Below are 27,669 nucleotides of genomic sequence, written 5' to 3'. Positions count from 1 at the left end.
TGGAACACTGCATGGCTGATGTGTTGAACCTATTGCAACAGCTAGCCGCCACAGCGGCGGGGAGCCGGCAGAGGGCTGTGCAGCGTGAGATCTGCGCCCTGATGTACCGCCAGCATGTAAGCTCAACAGGAGGGGAGATTGGTGGAGTGAGAGTGATGGATGTTGCTCCATTGACTGTGCCCCCTAGGAGTGAGATGATGATCTGGTGTAGGGCAGCAGTAGGGCCTCAGGGGCGTGACTACCCTGCGATGATGGAGCCCATGCCCTCCGAACACTGGCCCACTGTAGTGGCCGCCCGAGGGGTGGTAGATGTGAAGAAAGGGAGAGTGCCCGTGAGAGTGTTGAACTGTGGGGAGGGAGAAGTCAGGCTCCCCCGGTATGCCACCATTGCCAAGCTGCTCACCCTGGACCCTCACACTATCCATGAAGCCAGTCCATCCACACTCCCACCTACCCCCAGCACTCCCCCACCCCAGGGGGACACAAAGGAGTGGCACCAACAGCTACATGTAGGCACTGATGATACCCCTACACATCACAGGGCCGGGGTACACAGGGTGGTGCAGGAGTACGAACAGGTTTTCAGTAAGCACCCCCTAGACTTTGGGCGGATCAAGGGGGTCCAACACCACATTCCCACAGGTGAACATCCCCCTATCAAAGAGAGGTATAGACCTATTCCCCCTGCACATTACCAGTGTGCCAAAGATATGTTGAGGAATATGAAGGAGGCAGGGGTTATTCGGGACAGCTGTAGTCCCTGGGCCGCTCCGTTGGTACTGGTCAAGAAGAAGTATGGTACCATGCGGATGTGTGTGGACTACCGGAAGATCAACCAGATAACCCATAAAGATGCCTATCCCTTACCTCGTATTGAAGAGTCTTTGGCTGCACTGAGAACTGCAAACTACTTCTCGACCCTTGACCTCACCAGCGGATACTGGCAAGTGGCCGTGGCCCCCGAGGACCGGGAGAAGACCGCCTTCACCACCCCGATGGGACTCTGCGAATTCAATAGCATGCCGTTTGGGCTGTGCAATGCCCCCGGGACCTTCCAACGGTTGATGGAGTGCTGTCTGGGACATTTAAACTTCGAGACCGTCCTGCTGTATTTGGATGATGTGATTGTTTATTCCCAGACGTATGAAGCCCATCTGGAGCACCTGGCCGAGGTGTTCGCGTCCCTTGCCAAGTACGGGATGAAGTTGAAGCCCTCAAAATGCCACCTGCTGAAACCCAGGGTTCAGTATCTAGGGCATGTGGTGAGTGCGGATGGTGTCGCCCCCGACCCTGAGAAGATTACTGCCATCCAGAGCTGGCCGAGACCAACTACAGTGAGGGAAGTAAGGCAGTTTCTGGGTCTGGTGGGGTACTATCGGCGCTTTATAAAGGGGTACACGAAGATGGCTGCCCCCATGCAAGATCTCCTCGTGGGACAGACCAAAGGTGGTAGACCCATTGGAGCCCCACTGTCGTGGGAGGACAAACATGAGGAGTCCTTTTGCCAGTTGAAGGCGGCCTTGACCGGAGAAAAGGTCCTGGTGTACCCTGACTATGGGCGCCCGTTCATCCTCCACACGGACGCCAGTAATGTGGGGCTAGGAGCGGTCCTATCCCAGGTCCAGGATGGAAAGGAGAAGGTGATTGCCTACGCTAGCCGAAAACTCCGGCCGACCGAAAGGAACCCCGAGAATTATAGCTCCTTCAAGCTCGAGCTATTGGCGTTGGTATGGGCTATCACGGAGCGGTTCCGCCACTACTTGGCGGCAGCAACCTTCACCGCATTTACGGACAACAATCCGTTGACCCATCTAAACACGGCCAAGTTGGGTGCGCTGGAGCAGCGGTGGGTAGCCCGGCTAGCCAACTATGATTTCACCATAAAGTACCGAGCTGGTCGTGTCAACATAAATGCTGATGCACTCTCCCGGATGCCCCATTTGTCAGAAGAGGGGTGCGAGGATGACGACCTCGAGGAGATCGAGTTGCCTGCGTTTCACCAGCCGCCTACTGAGAGGGTACAAGCATGCCAGCAGAGGGTAGATCTGGACCCGCGGCCCAGTCAAGAGTGGCAGAACGCCCAGGACCAAGCGCCGGCTGTCCGCCTTGTCAAGACTCTGGTGGAACAAGGTGCTATGGGAATAGACCCTGCCGCTCCAGCCGAGGCCCAACGCTTGTGGAAAGAACGAAAACGGCTTTACCTACACCAAGGGAGGCTGTACCGTGAGCTGATCAACCCGAAGACCCATGAGAAAATATGCCAGTTGATCGTTCCTCAAGCTGAGGTCGCTACTGTCCTGCGGGCATACCATGATGGTGCTGGCCACTTCGGGTGGAAGAAGCTGGAGATGCTGTTGAGGGAGCGGTTATATTGGAGTGGGATGCGTGAGTCGGTGGAAGCCTGGTGCCGAGAGTGCGGTCCTTGTACGCTGAGGAGAAAGGACGAGACTAGCCAGAGGGCACCGTTACATCCCATAGTCACCCATCAGCCGCTGGAGATGGTCGCCCTGGACCATGTCAAGCTCACCCCTAGCCGAAGTGGGTACACCTACGCATTGACCATGGTGGACCACTACTCAAGATTCATGGTGGTGGTCCCCGTTAAGGACCTAACTAGTCGAACCGCTGCTCGAGCGTTCCAGGCTTATTTCTGCCGACCCCATGGGTACCCCGAGAAGGTGCTGACTGACCAAGGCCCGGCTTTTGAAGCAGAGGTGTTTCACGAATTCTGCCAGTTGTACGGCTGCAAGAAGATCCGGACCACTCCGTACCACGCCCAAACCAACGGCATGTGCGAGAAAATGAATCACTTGGTCTTGGGGCTCCTCAGGACGCTACCGCTGGAAGAACGGAACATGTGGCCGGAAAAGCTACCTGACTTGGTTGACATGTACAATAATATCCCGTCCAGCTCGACGAAGTGCACCCCAGCGTATCTGATGAGGGCTCGGCCTGGCCGCCTGCCGGTGGATCTGGAGATGGGGTTGGAAGCCCCAGAAGCACTTCCTTCAACGGCAGAGTGGGAAAGTCGGAGGAGGGCACAGTACCGGCAAATCCAGGAGTATGTGGAGAAAAACCTCAGTCGAAGTCGAGAGCAGCAGGAGCACCGGTTCAACCAGAAGGCGCCCGCAGGTCCTTTCCAGCCAGGAGATGTGGTGCTGAAACGGAAGAGAAAAGCCCACAAGCTGGTTGATCAGTGGGAGCAAGTCCCTTATGTCATACAACCCACAGAATGGGGAGATGGGAAGACCTACCAGATCAGTCGTGACCTAGGGGGCACCCTAGCCACAGTTTCCCGGGACCATCTAAAAAAATGCCCCCCAACGCTGAAGGCAGAGGCTGAAGTACCGGTTCCTCCACCAGTGGAGAAGGCAGCAGAGGTAATCCACACTGTAATGGGTGACTTCCCAGCAAACTGGCCTACACAGAACGGCGCGGTGATTCTTCCAGTGATACTGTTCCCACAACCCGTGGATGAAGAAGTAGTGGAAGCGGTCAACCGTGAGCCAGAACCAGTGCCGGTGCCCAGGGATGAACCTGTACCCAGCCCCCCTGCACCTCCGCCTGCTCCACACTATAGCAGGGAGGAGGAACCGATTGTTCCCTCTACCCCACTGTCTAGCACCACTGACACCGGGCCCCGAAGGTCCACCCGTTCCAACCTAGGTAGACCCCCACTTAGGTACAGGGAGACCGTTCTATGAGTGAAAGGGGTCCGCAAATGTAAAAGAGTGTTGTTGTTTGTTTGAAAGTTTGCAAAAGAATGATAAGGAAAATGAAAATTACCGAAGTTTCACCTGATTTGTTTGTTGATTTGCAACCGGCAGGAGCCGGCACCGTTGTCCCCGTGGGGACCGTTTAAGTTTTGCATGGGAACTATCCATGGACAAGCCCGTGAACTTGCAGGGCACCACAAACGTTAAGTGGCTTGTAAATATGTTGGGTACCATTACCGTTTCCGCAATGCCGCCTCCGGAGAGGCAGGTTGGAGGGAGGGACCTCAGCAGAGCAGGCTAGGGCCCAGCCACCAAAGGAACCGGTGGCTACCCTCTGGAGGGCAAGGACAGATCCCGCTCGGGTGACTTGTGCTGGACTGTGGGTCAAGGGGTGCTGCCTGGGTTTTAGGGGCAGCATCAGGGCCAGGTTGCTTGGGTGGGAGAGAGCGGAAACCGTGACCGTACACCGTTGCAACGTTTAAGTAAATGTGCCTCCCGTCTTGGGAAGAGTTATGATTAAAAATGTTATTTATGTTTTGCTTAACCCTGTTACCCCCTTTTTACAGAAAAATAAAACCGGTGTAGGACGGCAGCCCGCGGACGGTCTGCATTTTGCTAAGGGGGAATGTGTCGCCCTGGGCAAGCCAGGGGACACAGGTCACACACCACCACACCCCACACTCCAGGTAGGCACATCACAGCTAACCACAAATCCTTGTTGCCTTCCTCCAGGAGTTTGATGATGCACACCAGGGGGTGGGCCAGGCGGTTGGCTCCGCCCACCAAGGAGCTCACAACTCTGGAGGCAGGAAGAAACCAGGCAGATCAGTCCAGGAGGAGGAAGTGGAAGGAGTAACAACAGAGTAGCCCAGGCAGGGCTTGAGTGCAGACAGCTCAGGGAGGAGCAAGTGTGAGGAGCTAAGTGAGAGAGCAAACAAGAAGTGAGAGTAAAGAAAGAAAGCCTGAAGGGTCCAGCTTCGTGTAGGGCCAGAACAGCAAGGTCAGCAACGGCGGTGACTGTCTGGAGGGGGACCGTTTGGAAGTTCCTGGAAGGACCCCGTTGGCTGTGTGCCCGGAGGTCTGGAGCAGTGTTCCGAAGGACAGTCAGCACCAGGGCAGGGGCCTCTCGGACCCCGGCAAGGCTAGGAGTCGCCAGATTTGCCAAATCCGTCAGTGACGGGGACGCAGATCCCCCAACAACAAAGTCCCGATTGAAGGCAACAGCCCAACCCGTATTGGAGAGACACCGCCACCGCCACGGCACCAGTTTCTCAGGGCCAGCGCCTGCGGGCAAAGTGTAGAGCTCCTCCGGCCCAGATTGCAGTCGGGGAGCGGGTAACCGGAGGGAATCCACCGCTACCATCAGTCAACACAGGTGCAAGGAAGAGAGACATCACCGTCACCTACCGGGAGTGCAGGTGCAGCCGTCTGTGGGACCGTCCTACCAGCCGTTGGTTTACCGTACAAACTGTGTCCGTGTGTCAGGCTGAGTGAGTACCACAGTGCCGCAAGGCACAGCGCTGCCCCCGCGTCCCTGCGCCCTCCAGGCCCTACACTTCACATCTCATCACCGGGCCCCGGGATCACCAACCCCTACCCACGGAGGGGCAACACAACACCTGGCTGCTCCGTATCACCATCCCCGGGACCCCCACACTGAGCAGCGGTGGTGCAATCACCACAACCGTGGGTGGCGTCACGAACTATAACAATCCCCACACCCAACAACCCCCTTTCACTCACGGGCGAGGAGTGTCGCTCGAGAAACCCCGGGATCCGGCCCACCGCTCGAGCCACCACTGAGCAGCTGCCGGACCCGAGCAGAAGGGGTGAGCGCGGTGTGCTGACACCCTCCTCCCCGCCCGCGACACACCAACACCCGTTAGCTGCATATGTCGGCTGATCAGATCAGCCAGGAGAACACGTCAAGATTAAGGGGATGGACAGTGGCGTATTAAGGTAACAGTCTGGAGTCAGAATACCTGGAGAGTAGTGGATCAGAGAAAAGGGTAAGGCAATAGGACAATCAAATAAATTCAGCAAAAGATCAATCCACAGAGCAGAGATAAATAAGGCCAACAGCACCACTAAACAGAAGGCTAAGACTGGCAGTGCACTGACTAAAAAGCTGGACAATTACCAGGAATGGGGGAAAACCTGCAGAAACCCAGCACCTCCCAGTATGAGATTGGACGACTGAGTTGTCACTCAAAACACTGACAACTCAGCATGCTCCAGCTCCAGGTTGGTCAACTGAGCTGTTACTCATCCAAATTAAAGCTCAACGCGCCCTGATCACTGAGCGGTGGAATTATGACATCTGTCATGTGATAGGATCAGCTAAAAACTGTATATTTGGTGATTCTCAAAGTGTGCTATCATGTTGTTCCTGGATATTGAACAAAGATTTCTGGTTTTTAGAAACGACCTGTTTGTTATTCCAATAATTCCAAGGCCTATATAAGATCTACTCTCATTGTGGCAAGATAATGAAGCATTGAAGTCAATTAGCGTAACAAGACAAATATTATTGTCTCATGGGACCTACTTGTTTAGCCTTGTGGCTAGTGATGTGTGAACACGAACTGTAAAAGTCTAGACCTGCGCTGGTTCAAAGGTACCTGAGTGTCAGGCTTGGAATTCTCAGGGAATTCCCAGTATTTATTCGGATCCGGCACTCAGGTAATACAAAAAAATAAAACAAGCGCGCTATACCTACCGAGTTTCTGGCGCTGCTGTAGCTACTTCTAGATCTTCTCATTCTACTTCTGGGGCTGTGCATTATCCTTTATACATATGCTTTCTCCGCCCACCGGCATTTGTGATTGGTTGCAGTCAGACGCGCCCTCACGCTGAGTGACAGCATGTCTGATGCTTCCAATCACAGACCCTGTCTGCGCGTTTATATCGTACAGCAAAAATAAATAAATAAATTGTCGTAGGGTCCCCACATATTATGATACCCATCACAGACAAAGCATACAGGTTGCAGACCCCAGCCATGGGCTTATCTTGGCTGTGTATCAAAATAAAAGGAACCGCATGCGACTTTTTTTTTAATTATTTAAATAAATAATTTTAAAACCTGGCATATGGTCCCCCACAATTTTGATACCCAGCCAAGATAAAGCCTGACAGCTGGGAGCTGATATTCTCAGGCTGGGGAGACCCATGGTTATTGAACCCCCAGCCTAAAAATAGGAGCCTGCAGCTGCCCAAGATTGTCTCATTCATAAGATGCGACAATCCCAGCACTTTACCTGGCTCTTCCCGATTGCCCTGATGCGGTGGCAAGCAAGGTAATAAAGGGCTAATCTCAGCTCACAGCTGCCACTAAGCTGTAGATTAGTAATGGGAGGAATCTATGAGACCCCCCATTACTAATCTGTTAGTGAAATTAATACAAACATCGAAAAAACTCCTTTATTTGAAGTAAAAGACAAAAAATCACCCTCTTTCACACCTTTATTAACCCCAAAACACCCCTTCAAGTCCGACGTAATCCACACGAGATCACACAATGATTCCAGCTATGCTACATCTGAAGTCATAGCAAGTGGCTATAGAACATGACCACCCGCTGTGGGCTTCAGGCAGAGATTGAGCCATGCGATCACTGGTGACATTGTGTCGCCCCAGGGGTGATGATACTTTTCGGGGACGCCACAAGTCTTGTACGATTTGACAACAGGTAATGTTAGTTTTTATTTAATATATCATGACGCCACTCACGGCTTGCGGTCAGGGATGAAGAGGACCGCCGCTGCAGCTTTTATGAGCATCTGGGGCTGATGGGGTCTGCAGCCAGATAGTGTAGCCTCCCATGAGTGAGGCAGGCCCCAGGGGCTCGGGTGAGCGGGGTAGCGGGTCCCGGAATAATTCAGTCTCAGTGCAGAAAGTCTTTCAACTCGTTTTTACTCACTTAGATGTTGTTGTGAGCTGACCCAGGCGTTGCTGTGATTAACCAGGTAAAAACCAAGGCTCCTTCGGGCCAGTCTGAGGGTAACCTGTTAGCTTGCCTTCCTAGCACTTCTTTATTCGGATAACCCCTGACTTGAAGTACCATGGGGTCTATCCAGGAAGTCGCAACTGCCTTTTCTCCCCTGTGTTTGGCCCATTTGCCGGCAGCATGGACTAGGTGAGATGGCTTCAGGCTCAGTCTCCTTATGGGTCCCTGCGTTGCTGCTGAGGCTCGGACTCTGAGAAGTTGGTGAGGTACTTGTAGTTCCCCTCACCGACAGGTTTAGCAGATAGTTAAACTGGAGTCTGCTCTAGGGACCTGTTCCCCGTACGTGCCTAGTCACCAGGAGCACCGTACTCTATCTACCAAGTGACCGTTCTCCCCCTCCAACGGTTACTACCCTCGTGCAGTGTCTGACTAGTGGCCGCGCGTGTATCCCTTAGCAACCGCCACTCACCACTACCAGACTGGCTCGCTCCCCTCCTTTCCTGACAACCTCTGCACTTTAGCTCCCAGCCCCTCCATTACACCCCTTGACAAGAATTGAAGGCCAGACCCCTCTAGAGACTGCCCAAGGGTCCCCTCTAAAGGTGTGGGAGACCTGTGTCTGTGCGTAAACACCTCATTCTGGCCCTTATGAATACCTGGAAGTACTGTCCCAGCATGGGTGCAGTACTCAATGGTGCCTGACCAGGTCAGGGGCGCCACAACATCACTCAGGTAAGTTGCGGGCACATCCGGAGGTTCTCACGTCCCTCTAACTGTGACCACAGGTAACCTGAGGTGGGGTCACTGAGTTTAATGAAGCACCTTGAAGTAAAGTTACCTGCGGTCACAGGTCAAAGGCTGTGGGAACCGCCAGCTGTGCCCACAACTTACCTGAGTGACATCACCGCTCATGGCGGCTCAGACTCTGCCTGAAGTCCACAGCGGGCAGTCAAGTTCCATGATCGCGTGCTGTGAATTCAGATGTAGCAGAGCTGAAATCATCGCGGTACCTAGTGTGGATTACGACAGACCTGCAAGGGTGTTTTGGGGGTTAATAAAGTAGTTAAAGAGGGTGGTGGGACTTTTATGTATTTTATTTCAAATAAAGGATTTTTTCAGTGTTTGTGTTTATATTTTTTCATTTACAGATTAGTAATGGGGGGTTTCCACAGATGCCTTCCATTACTAATCTAAGGCTTAGTGGCAGCTGTAAGCTGCGATTAAACTCTTATTACCCTGATTGCCACCACACCAGGGCAATTGGGAAGAGCTGGGTAAATCTAATCTAATATATAATGGATGCAGTAATCCTGGGTGACTGCAGGCTGCTTTTTTTAGGCTGGGGGGGCAATAATCATAGGTCTCCCCAGCCTGAGAATACCCCCAGCAGTAGAGTTTTATCATGGCTGGGTATCAAAATTGCACTCCATTTTTAAATAATTTATTTAAATATTAAAAAAAAAAAAAAGCCTCATGCGGTTCCTCTTATTTTGATACACAGCCAAGATTAGCAAATGGCTGGGGGCTGCAGCCTGTAACCATAGGCTTTATCTGTGCTGAGTATCATAATATGGGGGGGCCCTATGCCAAATATTTCATTTATTGATTTATTTTTATACCATGATAGACGCACACAACGTCTGTGATTGGAAGATGTCATCTAACACTCAGGGTAGGGGCACATCTGACTGCAACCAATCACAGACACCGGTGGGCAGGAAAAGCAGTGTATATACAATGAAGGTAATGAGGGGTCCCAGAAGAGAATGAGCGGCCTGGAAGCAGTTACAGCCTGCTTGCTCCTATCCCAATATCCATTATACCACTATTTTTAATCTCCAGATTCTATTCCCCATAGACTTATATGGGGACCAGCGTTTGGCCAGATATCCGGGATAATTTATGGGCTGGAACCGGTGGTTTTTTTTAACCCGGTTAAACACACCGGTCTCAGTTATCTGCAAGTCCGCCCATCTCTACTTGTGGTATTTCTTTTCTGGCTACATGCAGCCTAAAGTAATGCTGTTGGGTTTTGTTAATGCACAAGGTGATATTTTCAGAATGTGAACCACCATCCTTGGTCCTGAAGTCTAGTAGGATTGTTGTTGGATGAAAAATTATACATTTATTGTTCTCTGTGTCTCCCACCCCAACATCCTACTAATATATGATAAATTAGTTAGAGACCCATTAGTTATAAGACCCATTAGCTAAAAAATGCATAAAAATGGGACTTAATGCATGTGGCAACCCAACCATCTATTCTATGACAACCCTTGGCCTCATGTCAAATCCTATCAGGATGAAAGGATAGTGCACAGAAAATGAGTTTCACATTGTACTTTAGTAGCCATTGTTACTGTTACTGTCGTGGGCGGGGAGGAGGGTGTCAGCACACCGCGCTCGCCCCCTTCTGCTCGGGTCCGGCGGCTGCTGCTCAGTGGTGGCTCGAGCCGTAGGCCGGATCCCGGGGGTTTCTCGAGCGGCACTCCTCGCCCGTGAGTGAAAGGGGGGTTGTTGGTGAGGGGATGATTATTGTCCGTGACGCCACCCACGGTTGTGGTGATTTCACCACCGCTGCTCTATGCGGGGCTCCCGGGGATGGTGATGCGGAGCAGCCAGGTGTTGTGTTGCCCCTCCGTGGGCAGGGGTTGGTGATCCCGGGGCCCTGGTGATGGTGAGGGAGGTGCGGGACCTGGTGGGCGCAGGGACGCGGGGGCAGCGCTGTGCCTTGCGGCACTGTGGTACTCACTCAGCCTGAGACGTGGACACAGTTTGTACGGTAAACCAAACGGCTGGTAGGACGGTCCCACAGACGGCTGCACCTGCACTCCCGGTAGGTGACGGTGATGTCCCTCTTCCTTGCACCTATGGTTGACTTGTGGTAGCGGTGGATTCCCTCCGGTTACCCGCTCCCCGACTACAATCTGGGCCGGAGGAGCTCTACACTTTGCCCGCAGGCGCTGGCCCTGAGAAACTGGTGCCGTGGCGGTGGCGGTGTCTCTCTGCTTCAGGTTGGGCTGTTGCCTTCAGTCGGGACTTGGTTGTTGGGGGATCTACGCCCCCTTCACTGACGGATTCGGCAAATTTGGCGACTCCTAGCCTTGCCGGGGTCCGAGAGGCCCCTGCCCTGGTGCTGACTGTCCTTCGGAACACTGCTCCAGACCACCGGGCACACAGCCAACGGGGTCCTTCCAGGAACTTCCAAACGGTCCCCCTCCAGACAGTCACCGCCGTCGCTGACCTTGCTGATCTGGCCCTACACAAAGCTGGACCCTTCAGGCTTTCATCCTCTTCTGTCCCTTCACTTGCTTTTCTCCTTTTTCCACTTTTCTACTTTTACTCTCACTTTGTTGTTTACTTTTGCCCTGTCTAGACTACTCCTCCACTCCTTCCACTTCCTCCTCCCTGACTAGACTGCCTGGTTCCTCCCGCCTCCAGAGCTGTGACCTCCTCGGTGGGCGGAGCCAACCGCCTGGCCCACCCCCTGGTGTGAATCATCAGCCTCTGGAGGAAGGCAACAAGGATTTGTAGTTTAGCTGTGATGTGCCTACCTGGGGTGTGGGGTGTGGTGGTGTCGTGACCTGTGACCCCTGGCTTGCCCAGGGCGTCACATTCCCCCTTAGCAAAATGCAGACCGTCCGCGGGCTGCCGTCCTACACCGGTTTTATTTTTCTGAAAAAGATAACATTTGGAAAATCAACATATTTACATTTTTAATCATTCTTCCCAAGACGGGAGGCACATTTCTTTTAACGTTACAAACGGTTTACGGTTACGGTTTCCGCTCTCTCCCACCCAAGCAACCTGGCCCTGATGCTGCCCCTAAAGCCCAGGCAGCACCCCTTGACCCACAGTCCAGCACAAGTTACCCGAGCGGGATCTGTCCTTCCCCTCCAGAGGGTAGCCACCGGTTCCTTTGGTGGCTGGGCCCTAGCCTGCTCTGCTGAGGGCCCTCCCTCCAACCTGCCTCTCCGGAGGCGGCATGGCGGAAAACGGTAACGGTAAACAACATATTTACAAGCCACTTAACGTTTGTGGTGCCCTGCAAGTTCACGGGCTTGTCCATGGATAGTTCCCATGCCAAAACTTTAAACGGTCCCCACGGGGACAACGGTGCCGGCTCCAGCCGGTTCAATCACAAGCAAATCTGGTTACTGTTCGGTAATTATCATTTTTCTTATCATTTTCAACTTTTCAACAAACAAACTAAAGAATGGTGGTCCCAACGGGGACGGTGCAGCGGGCATCCGCTGCCCTTGAGGCGGCTACCACCGCAGGGGGTCGGCCCACTCCGAGACCGAGCGGTACATGGGATTTTCCTACCACTGGCAGTTCAACCCCGAACCGCTGACAGCCGTTAGGAATGGCGGCGGAGGCGGCATACTTGGGACCTCTTCCTCCATCAACGACATCCCCTTCGGACCTCCAGCCGCGGTGCTGATGTCTGTCTCCCACTCAATCAGGGCCGGTTCTGGGGTTTGGGTGGACTGATCGCGACGCGGCACGGCCGCAGCGGCCCCTTGCTCACGGGCCCCCACTACGGCAACCATCCTTCGCATCTCTGCCTTCCAATCCATCAGCTGCTGCAGGCTCTGCGCCCTCACCTTCACGCAGAATCGGCCCAACTCCCGCTCCAGCCACGCAGCGGTCCCGGCGGGGAGCTCACCCGGGCCGCAGTCCTCAAAAGCTACTCCGCCTCGTTTCCCCCAGAGCTTGGGTACTCCGGTGGTGGGTATTCCCGCACTCCAATTCGAGGACGCTGCCATTTCTCCATTCGTGTCACCGTCTTTTGTTTTAGCTGCGTTGTTACATGCAGCCAGCCGCCATCGCGTCCCCCTTAGCTCTTTCCGGCCCCTCCTCTCTCGGGGCGGGGTTTTGACCTTCGCGCCTCTACTGCTCGAGAAGACGCTCGAGCGGGAACTTTTCGCGCCAAATATGGCGGCTTCTGAAATTTTCCTGCCGGATACCTCCGGCGGTAACAAGGCGCACCTCTACCAGACGGCAGAGCGGTAAGATCCTGTTCGTGACGCCAAGTTGTCGCGGGCGGGGAGGAGGGTGTCAGCACACCGCGCTCGCCCCTTCTGCTCGGGTCCGGCGGCCGCTGCTCAGTGGTGGCTCGAGCCGTAGGCCGGATCCCGGGGGTTTCTCGAGCGGCACTCCTCGCCCGTGAGTGAAAGGGGGGTTGTTGGGTGAGGGGATGATTATTGTCCGTGACGCCACCCACGGTTGTGGTGATTTCACCACCGCTGCTCTATGCGGGGCTCCCGGGGATGGTGATGCGGAGCAGCCAGGTGTTGTGTTGCCCCTCCGTGGGCAGGGGTTGGTGATCCCGGGGCCCTGGTGATGGTGAGGGAGGTGCGGGACCTGGTGGGCGCAGGGACGCGGGGGCAGCGCTGTGCCTTGCGGCACTGTGGTACTCACTCAGCCTGAGACGTGGACACAGTTTGTACGGTAAACCAAACGGCTGGTAGGACGGTCCCACAGACGGCTGCACCTGCACTCCCGGTAGGTGACGGTGATGTCCCTCTTCCTTGCACCTATGGTTGACTTGTGGTAGCGGTGGATTCCCTCCGGTTACCCGCTCCCCGACTACAATCTGGGCCGGAGAAGCTCTACACTTTGCCCGCAGGCGCTGGCCCTGAGAAACTGGTGCCGTGGCGGTGGCGGTGTCTCTCTGCTTCAGGTTGGGCTGTTGCCTTCAGTCGGGACTTGGTTGTTGGGGGATCTACGTCCCCTTCACTGACGGATTCGGCAAATTTGGCGACTCCTAGCCTTGCCGGGGTCCGAGAGGCCCCTGCCCTGGTGCTGACTGTCCTTCGGAACACTGCTCCAGACCACCGGGCACACAGCCAACGGGGTCCTTCCAGGAACTTCTAAACGGTCCCCCTCCAGACAGTCACCGCCGTCGCTGACCTTGCTGATCTGGCCCTACACAAAGCTGGACCCTTCAGGCTTTCTTTCTCTTCTGTCCCTTCACTTGCTTTTCTCCTTTTTCCACTTTTCTACTTTTACTCTCACTTTGCTGTTTACTTTTGCCCTGTCTAGACTACTCCTCCACTCCTTCCACTTCCTCCTCCCTGACTAGACTGCCTGGTTCCTCCCGCCTCCAGAGCTGTGACCTCCTCGGTGGGCGGAGCCAACCGCCTGGCCCACCCCCTGGTGTGAATCATCAGCCTCTGGAGGAAGGCAACAAGGATTTGTAGTTTAGCTGTGATGTGCCTACCTGGGGTGTGGGGTGTGGTGGTGTCGTGACCTGTGACCCCTGGCTTGCCCAGGGCGTCACATTACTTTATGAAAAAGGTCATTAAGTGAGTAAAGTGAGTATTTTTCAAATCAATTCTCAAATGAGCTCCATACAGCCCTGAGCAACAGTATACACGTAAAGACTGAAGACCCTAATTCTACATTTCTTATACTTTTAAATATGTTCAATTTATATGCTTATTTCTTTGCGCTCAGATTTTTCATTCATTCATTCATTCACTCATTCATTTATGAGATCCAAACTACCATGCAATGAAAGGTTGAGTGCATTCAAAAAAGCAATCTGTAAGAGCCATAGCATAATTAAAGTCATACATAAACTCTGTATGTATATGTAGCGCCCTGGAAAACCAGGTAGTGGCACATATAGCCCCCACAGAACACGAATCCCACAAAGGATAACAGCAGCTGACCTGAAACCCTAGTCAACCCCCTCAGGGTAGGACAGACACACCAGTGGGCGGAACCAGGCGGATAGGGAACGCCCACCTAGGGGTCTGGAGCGCCCGAGCAGGAAAAAGAGTCAGATAAGATTGTGTTAACGTTCAAGTGGAGTGGAGGTGCCAAACTGACAGGTGCCAGGGTCGAAGCCCTGACACCTTAGTAGGTGGCAGACGGTGGCCAGGGTCTGCAGGAGACGGGAAGATGGCTGTGGGGATCCAAGGTGGACCAGGACAGGGTTGTAGCCTGCCGGTACCGACACCGGAGAACCGACCCGGAAACCATGTGCACAGAGGGGGTACTTGGACCCTGAAGGCAGGACCGGCACTGACGGCCTAGCTAATTAACCAATTGAGGGCAGGATTATAGGTCCTGTCCCAACCTAAGTCTCGAAAAGTAGACAACCACCCGCCGAGAGGGATAGGGCAACCGCCAGGGACACTGATCCCAAGGATCAGTGTCAGACGGGCACGGCTCCTAACCAGAGGACTGGGAGCGGACTCCTGCGTTTCACACCGGGAAGTCCTATCTACAAAACAGTGCAGAGGAGAGAGACTTTGGCTACCAAACCCGGGTGTGGGATCAGATACACCAGTCTGCGGCAGCCGGCCACCATCACCTTGGTTTACCACAGGACTCATGTGCTTTATTCCACCGTGAGTAACATCCCCGGCCTGACCGGGTACGCTGGCCCCTGCAATCACAATCCTCAGCATAGAGACACTGGGCCCGGGGGCGTCCATCCCTACCCATGGAGGGGTTAACATCCAGCTGCCATCACATCTCTCCGGGTCTCCCATAACCGCAGCGGTGGTGCCATACCTCACCACACACCGTGGGTGGCGTCACAGACAACTTACAACTAATCCTGTACAAATACGTCCCCATTTTATTGGGAGTGTCCGCGCGACCACCGGATTTTGAGAACCCCTCGAGCCATACCGTAGATCCGGATCCGAGCAGTGGTGGCTGCTGGCGTGGGGGCGGCACACCCCGAAACTTGGCGTCACTAACAGGATTCTTACCCATTCACTTACTCAGTGAAAGTGTGCCTTGTTCTGGACTGTCAGCAGTGCTCCGCTGCAAAATTTTTGAAAGCCGCCATCTTTGCCGCCATTTTTGGGCGTGAAAAACAACAGCCCAGAGTCTTCTTCCCCAAGAAAGGGCGCGAAGCTGAAGCCCCCTAGAAACAAGGCCATAAGAAAAACCCTGAGGCCGAAATCGAAACTAGCAAGCCGCATCAGAGGACTGCTCCCGAAAAACCAGGGGGCGGGCAAGAACAGCGGCATGTGATCTGAAGAAATCAGAGGCAGAGACACCAGGACTCTGCCATCTTCCATTCCTGGACACCACCTAGTGAGGATGTCTGACCGGTCCGGCAACCCGAAGATGGAAGGATTTGCCCCCAGGACTGCCGACTGGGTAGAAGCCCAGACAGAATGGATGTGCCGAAGAATTCAGGCCCAGGCCAACTTTCTGCTAAAAAGATGGACGGTCGAGATGCATGAACTGGCTGCAGCTGTCAGGGCCCACGATGTGGAGATGACTTCGGAGGAGCCGGTAAGTGACCCACGCCCCTATGTCCCACCAGGACCAGCCCAACAGGCTGAGGAGCCCGGTCTGCCCCCATGCGCCATGCCGCCTCCCTCGCTGCCCGTACCTGTAGTTGGTGCCCCGCTCGGTCCGCTGCCACAAGCCACGGCAGCGGTACCCATTCTATCTGCCTGTGAGGGCCCGGCAATGGTGCCCTCGGGCCATGAGCACAACACCGCTCCGGCACCTGTAGCAGCCCCGCGAAAGATCAAAGCCCGGAAGACATCCCCTCCGACCCCGAGCCCGACCGCACCAGAGATGACATAATTCCCGATCCAGCAGAAGGCAGCGCACTCAATGACATCGGCCCCGGCAATCCGCCCGGCCGCAGCAAAGGTGACGCCCGACCGGAAGTCAGCAATGACGCCGGCCGCTTCCCAGTACCCGGTCCTGGCTGAGGCGCAACCGGGATACACCTTCAGGGCGGCAGAGCAGGCCGCGGATCAACGTAGCCCTCTTCCACTTCACGTGAGCCGGGTCGTAGCTGGCAGTGAGGGCGTCTGGATGGTCCAAGCCCCTGAGCAGCAGGAGGCAGAGTGCGGAACCCGTACCCCGTACTGTCAGGGCCCACGATGTGGAGATGACTTCGGAGGAGCCGGTAAGTGACCCACGCCCCTATGTCCCACCGGGACCAGCCCAAAAGGCTGAGGAGCCCGGTCTGCCCCCATGCGCCATGCCGCCTCCCTCGCTGCCCGTACCTGTAGTTGGTGCCCCGCTCAGTCCGCTGCCACAAGCCACGGCAGCGGTACCCATTCCATCTGCCTGTGAGGGCCCGGCAATGGTGCCCTCGGGCCATGAGCACAACACCGCTCCGGCACCTGTAGCAGCCCCGCGAAAGATCAAAGCCCGGAAGACATCCCCTCCGACCCCGAGCCCGGCAGTACCAGAGATGACATAATTCCCGATCCAGCAGAAGGCAGCGCACTCAATGACATCGGCCCCGGCAATCCGCCCGGCCACAGCAAAGGTGACGCCCAACCGGAAGTCAGCAATGACGCCGGCCGCTTCCCAGTACCCGGTCCTGGCTGAGGCGCAACTGGGATACACCTTCAGGGCGGCAGAGCAGGCCGCGGATCAACGTAGCCCTCTTCCACTTCACGTGAGCCGGGTCGTAGCTGGCAGTGAGGGCGTCTGGATGGTCCAAGCCCCTGAGCAGCAGGAGGCAGAGTGCGGAACCCGTACCCCGTACTGTCAGGGCCCACGATGTGGAGATGACTTCGGAGGAGCCGGTAAGTGACCCACGCCCCTATGTCCCACCGGGACCAGCCCAACAGGCTGAGGAGCCCGGTCTGCCCCCATGCGCCATGCCGCCTCCCTCGCTGCCCGTACCTGTAGTTGGTGCCCCGCTCAGTCCGCTGCCACAAGCCACGGCAGCGGTACCCATTCCATCTGCCTGTGAGGGCCCGGCAATGGTGCCCTCGGGCCATGAGCACAACACCGCTCCGGCACCTGTAGCAGCCCCGCGAAAGATCAAAGCCCGGAAGACATCCCCTCCGACCCCGAGCCCGGCAGTACCAGAGATGACATAATTCCCGATCCAGCAGAAGGCAGCGCACTCAATGACATCGGCCCCGGCAATCCGCCCGGCCACAGCAAAGGTGACGCCCAACCGGAAGTCAGCAATGACGCCGGCCGCTTCCCAGTACCCGGTCCTGGCTGAGGCGCAACCGGGATACACCTTCAGGGCGGCAGAGCAGGCCGCGGATCAACGTAGCCCTCTTCCACTTCACGTGAGCCGGGTCGTAGCTGGAAGTGAGGGCGTCTGGATGCTCCAAGCCCCTGAGCAGCAGGAGGCAGAGTGCGGAACCCGTACCCCGTACTGGGAGCGGCAGCAGCAAAGCTGAAGATGGAGATCGCAGCCAGGGAGAAGCGGAAGGCCGAAGTACTGAGCAGGACCATCCGGGAGAAGGAGAACCTCCGGCAGGCAACATTCCGGGTGCGGGGCCTGATGTTCCAAGGACAGGTCCGGCATTTTAATCCCCAAAAAGAATGGGGCTTTATCTATTAACCAGGCCTGGAGGCCGAGATTTTTATATCCTGGAGGGATGTGGCCCCTCATTTGTCCACGGGTTACCCGGATCGTGATCTGTAGCCAGGAGAGCGGTCTCCTATACCCGACATTGCGGAGAGAGGGGGTGGTTCGCCTTCGATGTAAGGAAGTGGGGCAAGATGGATAAGCAAGTGTGTATCCACCCCCATCCGCCATCTTAAGCAAGTAAAGTTGTTATGGTAGCGGTTCCCGGCTACCCCAGTTACAGTTATACCGTTTAATACACCATAGCTTTGGACTGGAAATCCAACCCAAAAAACTTTTGGGCCCTATAAATAATTAATGGCCAACCTTTCTTGTCCACGGCAGCCACTGAAGAGGCTTATTGGAGGAAGGGCCTGCGGTGGAGTCGACCGAGGCCCAGTCACTACTAAAACCAGTGACTAACCTCCAGGCCAGGGGTCCCCGGACTTGGGAACCCGTGACAAGGATTGCAGGGTAAGGAACTTTTTACCCGGCCCGTGTGGGCGTCACCCGGACCCGTTCCTGGACTTGGGAAAAGGGGTGCCAACCAGTTTTTAGAGGTGGCACCAGGGTGAGGTTTGTTTGGGTGGGAGCAACAAGAAGGTGGCCCGGTCCGTCCCGTTCCGTTTCAATGTGCAACGTTTAAGAAATGTGCTCCCGTAAGGGAAGAAAAAATGTAAATATGTTATTATACTTGTAAATTTGCCTTTTTTCTATTTTTAAAGTTTCCCGTTAAAATACAGTAAATGGTGGTGGTCGGACAGTCCGTGGACGGCCTGTATTCAACCAAGGGGGAATGTAGCGCCCTGGAAAACCAGGTAGTGGCACATATAGGCCCAATCCCACAAAGGATTACAGCAGCCGACCTGAAACCCTAGTCACCCCCCTCAGGGAAGGACAGACACACCAGTGGGCGGAACCAGACGGATACATACACTATCGGGTTGAAGCTTATTCTGATTCAGAACAGTGCATGTTAGTCCCCATAATCCCAATCTTTCTTCATTATAGGGAACCTTTCATCAGTGTTTTCCCCACATAAACTTACCACCGTGTAATTTTCTCTTTTTCTTACTTCCCTAAAAACCCTCTATAGCACCTCTGCTGCTCCACTTACCTTATAGAAAATAGCTTGAAATTGCCCTGTATGATTAAAAATGAGCACCGCATGGTTCAATGGGCTTCTCCGGTCCCTACTCTGTTCTCCAGCCGTCCCTGCACCTCTCATTGATATGGATAACATCTCCTATGTTATCCAAAGGGACAACCAAGACCAGTGCCGCTGATCAGAAGTCCATACAGTAGTTAACCCTAAGGAAAGATTGCCATGTGTCCTCTGCACAGGAGACACAAGCAACCTTCCCTCCTGTTGAGTAAGGGTAAGCACACACGGCAAGTAATACAGAGTGAGTGGAATGCGATAAAAAAATCACATTCCACTCGGACCAGTATTACTCTATGGGTACGGTTCCACTAGCGTATGACTCATACGAGTCTCTCATCAGTATCACCCGACACAGCCGCACACTCTCCAACAGGAACGGGTCAGCTGCATGTATTTCTATACAGCTGAGGCGCTCCTGTCCGGAGATTGTGTGGCCCTGCCGGGAGATACTGATGACAGATTTGCAAGAGTCATACACAAGTGGAACCATACCCTAAGGGGCAGCTTCCATGAGCGATTTTTTTCTCAACCCTAATCGGACCGAGAAGACAATCGCAGCATGCTGCCGGTGGAATGCGATCTTGTTTCAATCTCACCCATTCAAGTCTATGGGTGCGAGAGAAACTTCGCATTGCACTTGCATTACATTGGAGTGCAATGCGATTCTCACATCAGCCGGCAATGGAAGAGATAGGGAGATAAATCCCTCCCACTCCTCCGCAGCGCCAACCCTCCCCTCCACAGTGCCAGCCCTCCCCTCCGCAGTGCCGGCCCTCCCCTCCACAGCTGTGTCTGATCGCAGGATTGAACTACAGTCGCATGACACTCGGCTCCCGCTGTGCTGTGAGCGTGAGCCAAGTGTCATGCCACCACTCGCACTAATCCCTGTGTGGCCACAGCCTTAATGTATGGATTCAGTGGCTTACTATGCTGGGTCTTTGAACCTAACTAAGTGCATAGTTGTTGATTAGCATTGTTACTTTATTTTTGGGCTCTAGGCTAGCTTTATTACCAACTTCTATTTGATCTCAATATCCACACGAAGAGTAGTAGTCCGCCCTCCTGTAGATAAACACTATTTAGATTTCATAATTGTTGTGTTAATCTATTTGCAATAAACTCTAGTATATATTAATGGAATCACAGACTCCATCTTTCTACTGGGTTTAACTTTTTAAACTCAGGTCTAAGCAAGGAATTTATATGCATATTATATCCATGTGTTTATGGACTCAATATTGGTGGCATTAAAACTGTATATAATGTCTTTTTCCAAGTGAAAGAGAAATGTTCCATGGATACAAGTAATGCAACAACACTATGACAAGATCTCATGCAATTCAGGAAACTTGATTTCTGGATTTATGACAATTTGTTATATATGTTGAGAAAATAATGGTAAACATCTTTCAAGGCTTCTTCACTCAACTATGAACTGGCTCAGGTCCAGCACACATGAACGCTATCCGACTTTAAGAACATGCTTACATGCAAACATTTAATACTTCTTGCAATCAATCATAAGACCAATTTTGGGCCCCTTCTGTTTATTACATTTTATTTATTCGTCACTCTTTTCAGAAGAATTTCAGAGAAAGATTTCTAAGAAGTAAATCACAGAAGAACTGAAAACAATTTAACAGATCACAAGAGATTTCTTCCTTCAGATGGCTTGTGAGCCTAAATTATTCTACATATAGCATTTCCTCTCTCCTCTTTTCCCAAGAACAAACTCCCCATTTTATCTGATGTTCAGCTTCTTATCTTTAGTAAGGAGGATGCTATGAAGTTCCCCAGGGAAGGCCACAGGATGGAAAACTGTCCTGGCGATGCCTATCAGTCTTATTGCTGTGCTTTTAAAGTTTTTGTAGCTAAGTAGAATCGGGTAATAATGTTATGGTACTATTACTCTCTAATTATGATCCAACCATTAATACAAAGTTTATTTTGTAATGAGGGGACGGGAAGTGAGGAGATATATATACAGTATGTTGTATGAACAGCCCAATATAAGTATTTCAAATGGGTATGTAAATAAACAAGAATCAGATTGAGCACATTGTATATTTTGCCGAGTTCATCCTTCTTGTTGGTTACAATATGGCACTCGGATTATGCTAGACTTGGAAAAAGTAGAGCTGCCCAACTTACTCTCTAATTTACCAACGTTATTTTTTTAGCTTGTGTGATGCTTCAAATTTTGGAAGAAAAGTGACTCAGATGGCATTGTTTAGCCCAAGAAGTTACCACACTCTTGCAAATACCAAATGTATTGATAGGTATGTGAGAGGTCTTTTATGCCCTTTTAAAGTGTCTTGTGGCTCTTGTTGGTAAAGTGGCTTTCCACTCAAGAAGGGTAGAAGAAATGAAGGTGAGCACGGGAGATAATTCAACATCAGTTTTACTCACGAAGAGGGAATAAGCTAGGTGGTTATAAATTCTTACAAGTGACAATGAACTTGGCGGTTTCAAGAATCTTACAAGAGGTAATCACTTGACTTGAAGAGGGGTAATTAGATTATTTGGCACAAATAGTAGTGGGCTGACACTTGAGACATTTCTCTGACACTTGATACAGCCTGCTGATAATCTTCTCAGTTTTTGGGTCGCTCTCAATGCAGTAAAGTACACATTCTCAGTGCTTTTTTTGGTTTGGGAATTCCTCGCCTACTGACAGGTGCACTATTTTCTTATGAAAATAAGTGTCTGTGGTCTGTCATAGCAACTAGAGATGGGCCTATTGATTTGCAGGGCTCCGGTCTATCGCAGGTTCCCGAACCTCTTACCTTCCGGATCCCCAACATGACTTTTGATTAATCAGGCTGGCACAACATCCTCTGTGTCACATACCACAATAAGGAGGTTACACCAGTTCTGGATAATGATGGATCCCGGATGGTAAGACTTTCGTGAGCCTCCCACTCAGAGGCCAGAACCTACTGACCTGGCCTATGGACCAGAGTTTCCACAAATCGATCCGTCCATCTATGGTGGCAACTGTAATCTCTTTGCACATGGCTAATCTTCTCCTATCCAATGGTTGAAGGCTTCACTCAGAAATAAGCCTTCTCTGCTCAACTCAATTTTTCTGGTCACTCTAAAGCCCTGGAATAGTGCATCTTACGAATGTGCACTACTTATCTCCAACTTGCTAGTTATTTATGGAGCAACCATTTTGCTTTCTCCTACACAGCTTCTACAACTTCTGCTTGTTTGCACAGTCTGTGTATCTCAATTCTACTATCAAAAAGGCAGGAACTTTTTTGCTCTCTGCAATGTTATGAGGGGGATGTGACTGCACTTATAGCACTGACCCCACAATGCATGTACACTAGCCGATAATTGGAAACACTCACTCCTGTCCTGTGTAAGCCGGCGAACAAGCAAAATGTTTATTCTTTGAGTGACATGATTTTTAAGCTTGATTAAAAATCATCATTCTCGGCAGCCCATCATCCTGTTTAAACAAGACATGCGCTGCCATGAACAATTATATTTTATGTGTACTGAACAAACATATTAAAAATACTAGTGATTGGTCTGTTTAAACAGGTTATTAAACAACTGCTGATCAGTTTACATGTATGCACTCAGGGAAGAAAAAACTCAAAAGACACAGCACAACCCTTGCTCCTAAACGGGACACTTATGACCTCACCAGTGGTACCTACTGGCATCTTACTTATGCATTACTTGACCCAGAGTCTAACTCCTATATACCTATAAGGGGTTTCCAGTTAAAATATGTTATCACCTATCTGCAGGATAGGTGATAATTTCTAGATCGGTGGCTGTCCGGCTGCAGGGACCACCATTGGCAGAATGGGGAACTTTTATCCCTGTTACAATGGTGCGACAGTATGCATTCTCGAACATCACTACATTCATTCCCTATGGGACTGGCAAGTTTTGCCCTTGGATTGTTCTGGCATCCCAATAGAAATGATTGGAGTTGCTTCTGGGTGTCCAATCTGCCGATCCATTTTAGAATTTAGATAAATACTTCCAATGTTGACTGACATGCTGGATCTCAGCTTCAGAGCAAAATCCTGACTGATGATAGCCCATTCTTGTCTAATCAGCGCTTAGAGTTGATCAAAATTTCTGTGGTTTTTTTCCCCACTCACTTTTTGAGCACTGACCCCAGATTCTCTATGCAATTGAGATCTGGTAAGATTTCCTAGTCAAAGACCCAACATTTACAGTTGAAACCAGATACACTACATACACTATCTAAAAAGACACTTCTGCATGTTTTTCTCATTATCTGGCATGAAATCAGAATAAACCTTTCCAGTTTTAGGTCAAATAGGAACCAAAATTATTTATATTTGCCAAATGCCAGAATAATGAGAAATAATGTTTTATGGCATTTTTCTTACTTTCTGCAAAGTCCAAAGTTTACATATATTTCATTAGTATTTGGCACCATTGCCCTTAAACTGTATGACTTGGGTCAAACATTTTGGATATCCTTCCACAAGCTTCTCACAATAGTTGGTAGGAATTTGGGCCCATTCCTCCTGACAGAAAGTGTGTAACTGAGCCATGTTTGTCGGTTGACTTCCTTGCACCAGCCTTTTCAGCTTTGCCCATAAATTTTCAATAGGATTGAGATCAGGACTTTGTGATGGCCACTCCAAAACATTGACTTTGTTATTCTCAATCCACTTAGTAACCAGTCTGGCAGTATGTTTGGGTCATTGTCCATTTTGAAGACTCATTTCCACCCAAGCTTTAAGTTCCTGGCTGATGTCTTGAGATGTTGCTTCAGTATTGCCACATAATCTTCTTTCCTCATTATACCATCTATTTTTTGAAGTGCACCAGTCCCTCCTGCAGCAAAATAACCCCACAACATGATGCTGTCACACCCGTGTTTCACATTTGGGATGGGATGGGTCCTTCGGCTTCAGTGTACGAGCCTGTATCCAAGGCAGACATATGACTAATGATGTTCATAGCACATCATGGGTCGTAAAAAGGGCTAAGCTAAAAGTATCACATTCCTGATCTGTGTGGAGTACAAAACCAAGTGTACAATTGTGTAGATAGCCCAATCTTATATCGTCTGTATTGCTCTGGATTAAAAAAGAATCCTCTTTGTATACACTGCTTCATAATGACATTATGAGGACTATAGTATATTTTTAAGATTTTCTGGTTAAAAGGTAGGGAAATCTTCATACAAGACACCAGATAACTAATATACTGTATCCATCAGTTACGAAAAATGCTGCATATGCACTTTTCCCTAGACTTACTAGACTGAGCCAGCTACATATTTTCCAGCCTGATTTCAACTTGTAGAATAGCTGCCATGAAATGACATGGAAAGCCGAGTAAAGCCAGGCCAGCAGAAATGTTATTTCTACATAAATATTCAGTGTAATTATGACCTATCAGGAACAGGTTAAGAAGACATAGTATAGATTAAAAGGATAGCGAAAAGGAAATTCTAAAGTAAGTGCCACCTTAAAGGAAAAACACCAGTGCAAGTGAGCAGAGTGTGAACAATACCTAAAGACATTGTTTTTATAGAGTGGCTTTAACTTCTACTTATTTGGATGCCAATCCCCCCATATGATGTATTTTTCAGTCTTATCTGGAGTAATAATTTGCAAATGATAAATGTATAGACCAGTGTTTTGGTATTGTCTGGGGCATATCATTATATCATCTGTTCAGCAGTGATTTATAAAACATATGTTTAGAAATAAAAAGTTTTTTCTGCTCACTTGATGTAGAAATATACTGATATTTTGTTCTAGTTTTTGTCCTTGTGCTCTCGTTGCAGGTAATTTTGTATCAAACAGTCATTTTATTCAATTACTTGCTTAGATTATGACTGTGTATTGTCAGACTTCATTACTGCGCATTATCACATATCAGCCACCAGATCTGACAGTATATGATGGTTACAGGTTACGCTAACGAATGGTTTGCAGAGATAATTAGTTCACCTAAAGAAACAGTAAGAAAATACTCTTAGTACAAACTAAGGACACAGTAAATGAGTTCTATTTCCCCCTTCATAGCAAGGGGGTTAAGCGTCTCCGCCTCTGGATCCAGAAGGATGCACAGAAAAGGCAGGAGGGATTTTACTTTTGAAGGGCTGAGCCTATACCTCCCCCCTTTTCTTTCCCTTAATGAAAACAGTCTGCATTAGAAGAAGTTGGGAGACTGGATATCATAGCAGCAGAGTCTGCAGGAAATTACAAGACTGGCACATACAGTAAGTTATCAAGCTCTCTCTCCTCTGACTTCAAGACTAACAAATCACACAGCCATAGGGGAAGGGATATGTCTGTATATATTTAAGAGCGTCCTTCTTAAGTACGTGTCCTAAGACACAGCTGGCGTGTGGCTTGCAGGCAATTTTTTTTTTATCTGGAATTCAAAAGCTTTTGGTAAGTGAACTTGTTTTACTGTGAACTTAACATCCTATAACGACCACTCTGTACTATATGTCTTGAAACGCTCTCCAACACCAAGTATGTTTGTGTTTTATGTTATTTAGTATCTACACCACTGAAACGTTAGAATTATTGCATGATACTGTGTTTTACGAAGGATTTTTTTTACTATTTTTGTTTTGTTGCCTGGAGACGTTGTGCTTTGTTTGGCTCCTTCATACTACCTTTAATGGAGCCATGATGACCATTAAGACCATTCCATTCTCTAACAAATTCCATCAAGTACCGGTGTTTTTGATGGTACGACTATGCAATTATTGTTTTTAACAACAACGAAAACCCAGACAAGGCTGTACAAAATGAGGAAGGTGAGAAGAGTCTTAGTTTTTCTAATCACTATCGCTAATATTAAATTGTTGGAACAATTGAGAATGCACGGTTTAAATCACAAATTAAAACATTGTTTGTAACAGTATAGTTATTTGTATTTATAGTCTTATAGTGTATATAAATATTTGCATCATATATAAATGTTAGGATGATTTTAATCAACTTTCGCTTTTTTTTAACTTAATTATAAGAGTTTCCTAAAAACTTAGATAGACATCTGCTTACTTTTTTTCTTATGTGAGATTGGAGCATTTACATTTGTGATCAGTCCTCCAAAAACACATCATAATCTGCTGATTCTAAGGTCTGAGAATGGACACAAAATCTGTCTTGTATATTCTACTTGGCTCCTAAATCACAAGGCTACAATAAAATGCTAGATGCGCCTCCCATATACTGCTGCTTCCTCCAGATGTGGAATATTTTCTCCTTCCTAACCTGTGAGCCTGGGATCTGGAGTCTCTAGGGACAGTACTTTACAACAAAAGGGCAGACGGAGCCCAGATGTGGTAGGCACAGAGCATTTCAAGGGGGGCAAGGCTACAAGTTGTGAGCTTGCTCCTCAAATCAAATGTATTTGAGTTGGAAAATTTTTCCACAGTGGATTTGTAAGCTTATTTGACAGGCAGTATAGATTAATCTTATGGTCTGTAACTTTACGGTCAGGTTACTCAGTCCACCTAACTTTCAAAACAGGAATAGATTTTTTAAATGAATGTACAAATCAAACAATACTTAAATTATAATAATAGAATTTTAGAGCAATATTCTTTACATGTTGGATATTTCCTATTTTTATGCAAAGAAACGTCTTATCTTTCCTATCACTTAAATTTGTTAACAGTCACTGATCTTCTTCTTTACAGAGACTGGAGCATAGAATGACCATGGGATACCTCATGACCCTATGTATTGTCCTTGCTGTTACTTGTCCCACTGCTTTGGCTCGATATACCACGGAGTCTGACTATGGAAGTGGAGAAGGGGAAGGCACAACTTTAGTCTCTCCTACCGATAGTCTTGACCTGGTTGCACTTACAACAGAAAACTCTGTCAAAAATGAAAATGGCACAACCATCAATTTCATGGATAATGTAACTCAGTTTTTAAAAGATTATATGTTGCTCATTATCGTGGTGGGCTCTTTGGTCATCTTGCTGATATTTATAGTATGTGCAGCAGTGATTATGAGCCATAGACATAAAGCATCTGCCTACTACCCTTCTTCATTCTCTCACAAAGAGTATGTGAACCATGATGACAAAAATGGAGGAGTACGATCCTTCAATGAGATTCCTGAGAAAGCACAAGCTTCTAAAACTGAAGAAGTTGTAGACTCAACCAAACAACTACAAGCTGATATCATTAATGCTGCACAAAACCTTAAATCTCCAACCAAAGGTGCCAGCTTTAAGGAAAATCTAAAAGTCCAAGAAGAACCTAAAGAAACCACTGAGACATCTAAGGAAGAGAACACAGAAGTAGTCACCAGTGAGAAATGTGATGAAAATGTCAAAACACAAGAATGTCCAACTGATAAATCGGAGGAGGCTCCAGCAGAGACTACTGAGGAAACTTTACCAGAGGGTGAAACTCCTAAGGCCCCAACCGAAGAAACTGCTCCATCAGGTGCAACAGAAGAAGGTAGTGTCCCTGTCGAGGAAACAAATCCTGTGCCTGCTGACTGCGGTACAGAAAACATAAGTCCATGTGAAAGT

At 50.2% G+C, this 27,669-nt stretch overlaps 1 protein-coding gene across 3 annotated transcripts in view; it reads left to right on the top strand.

The window, feature by feature from the left end:
• The window catches only part of TMEM119 (transmembrane protein 119), an 85,815-nt gene that overhangs the window by 56,143 nt on the left and 2,003 nt on the right, over positions 1-27,669 (top strand). Inside the window, exons 1-2 of one of the 3 annotated variants that reach the window (XM_075341710.1) lie at positions 25,204-25,380; positions 26,818-27,669. The exon at positions 26,818-27,669 is cut by the window's right edge and continues 2,003 nt beyond it. In XM_075341710.1, the coding sequence (XP_075197825.1) occupies positions 26,833-27,669 (837 nt within the window). In that variant the 5' untranslated portion in view covers positions 25,204-25,380; positions 26,818-26,832. The other 2 variants (XM_075341711.1, XM_075341712.1) reach the window with 2 other exon arrangements.

Source organism: Anomaloglossus baeobatrachus, chromosome 1 (assembly GCF_048569485.1).
Source record: "Anomaloglossus baeobatrachus isolate aAnoBae1 chromosome 1, aAnoBae1.hap1, whole genome shotgun sequence".
NCBI lineage: Eukaryota > Metazoa > Chordata > Amphibia > Anura > Aromobatidae > Anomaloglossus > Anomaloglossus baeobatrachus.
The sequence above is the reverse complement of the archived record's forward strand: the minus strand, read 5'-3'. Positions and strand labels throughout refer to the sequence as shown.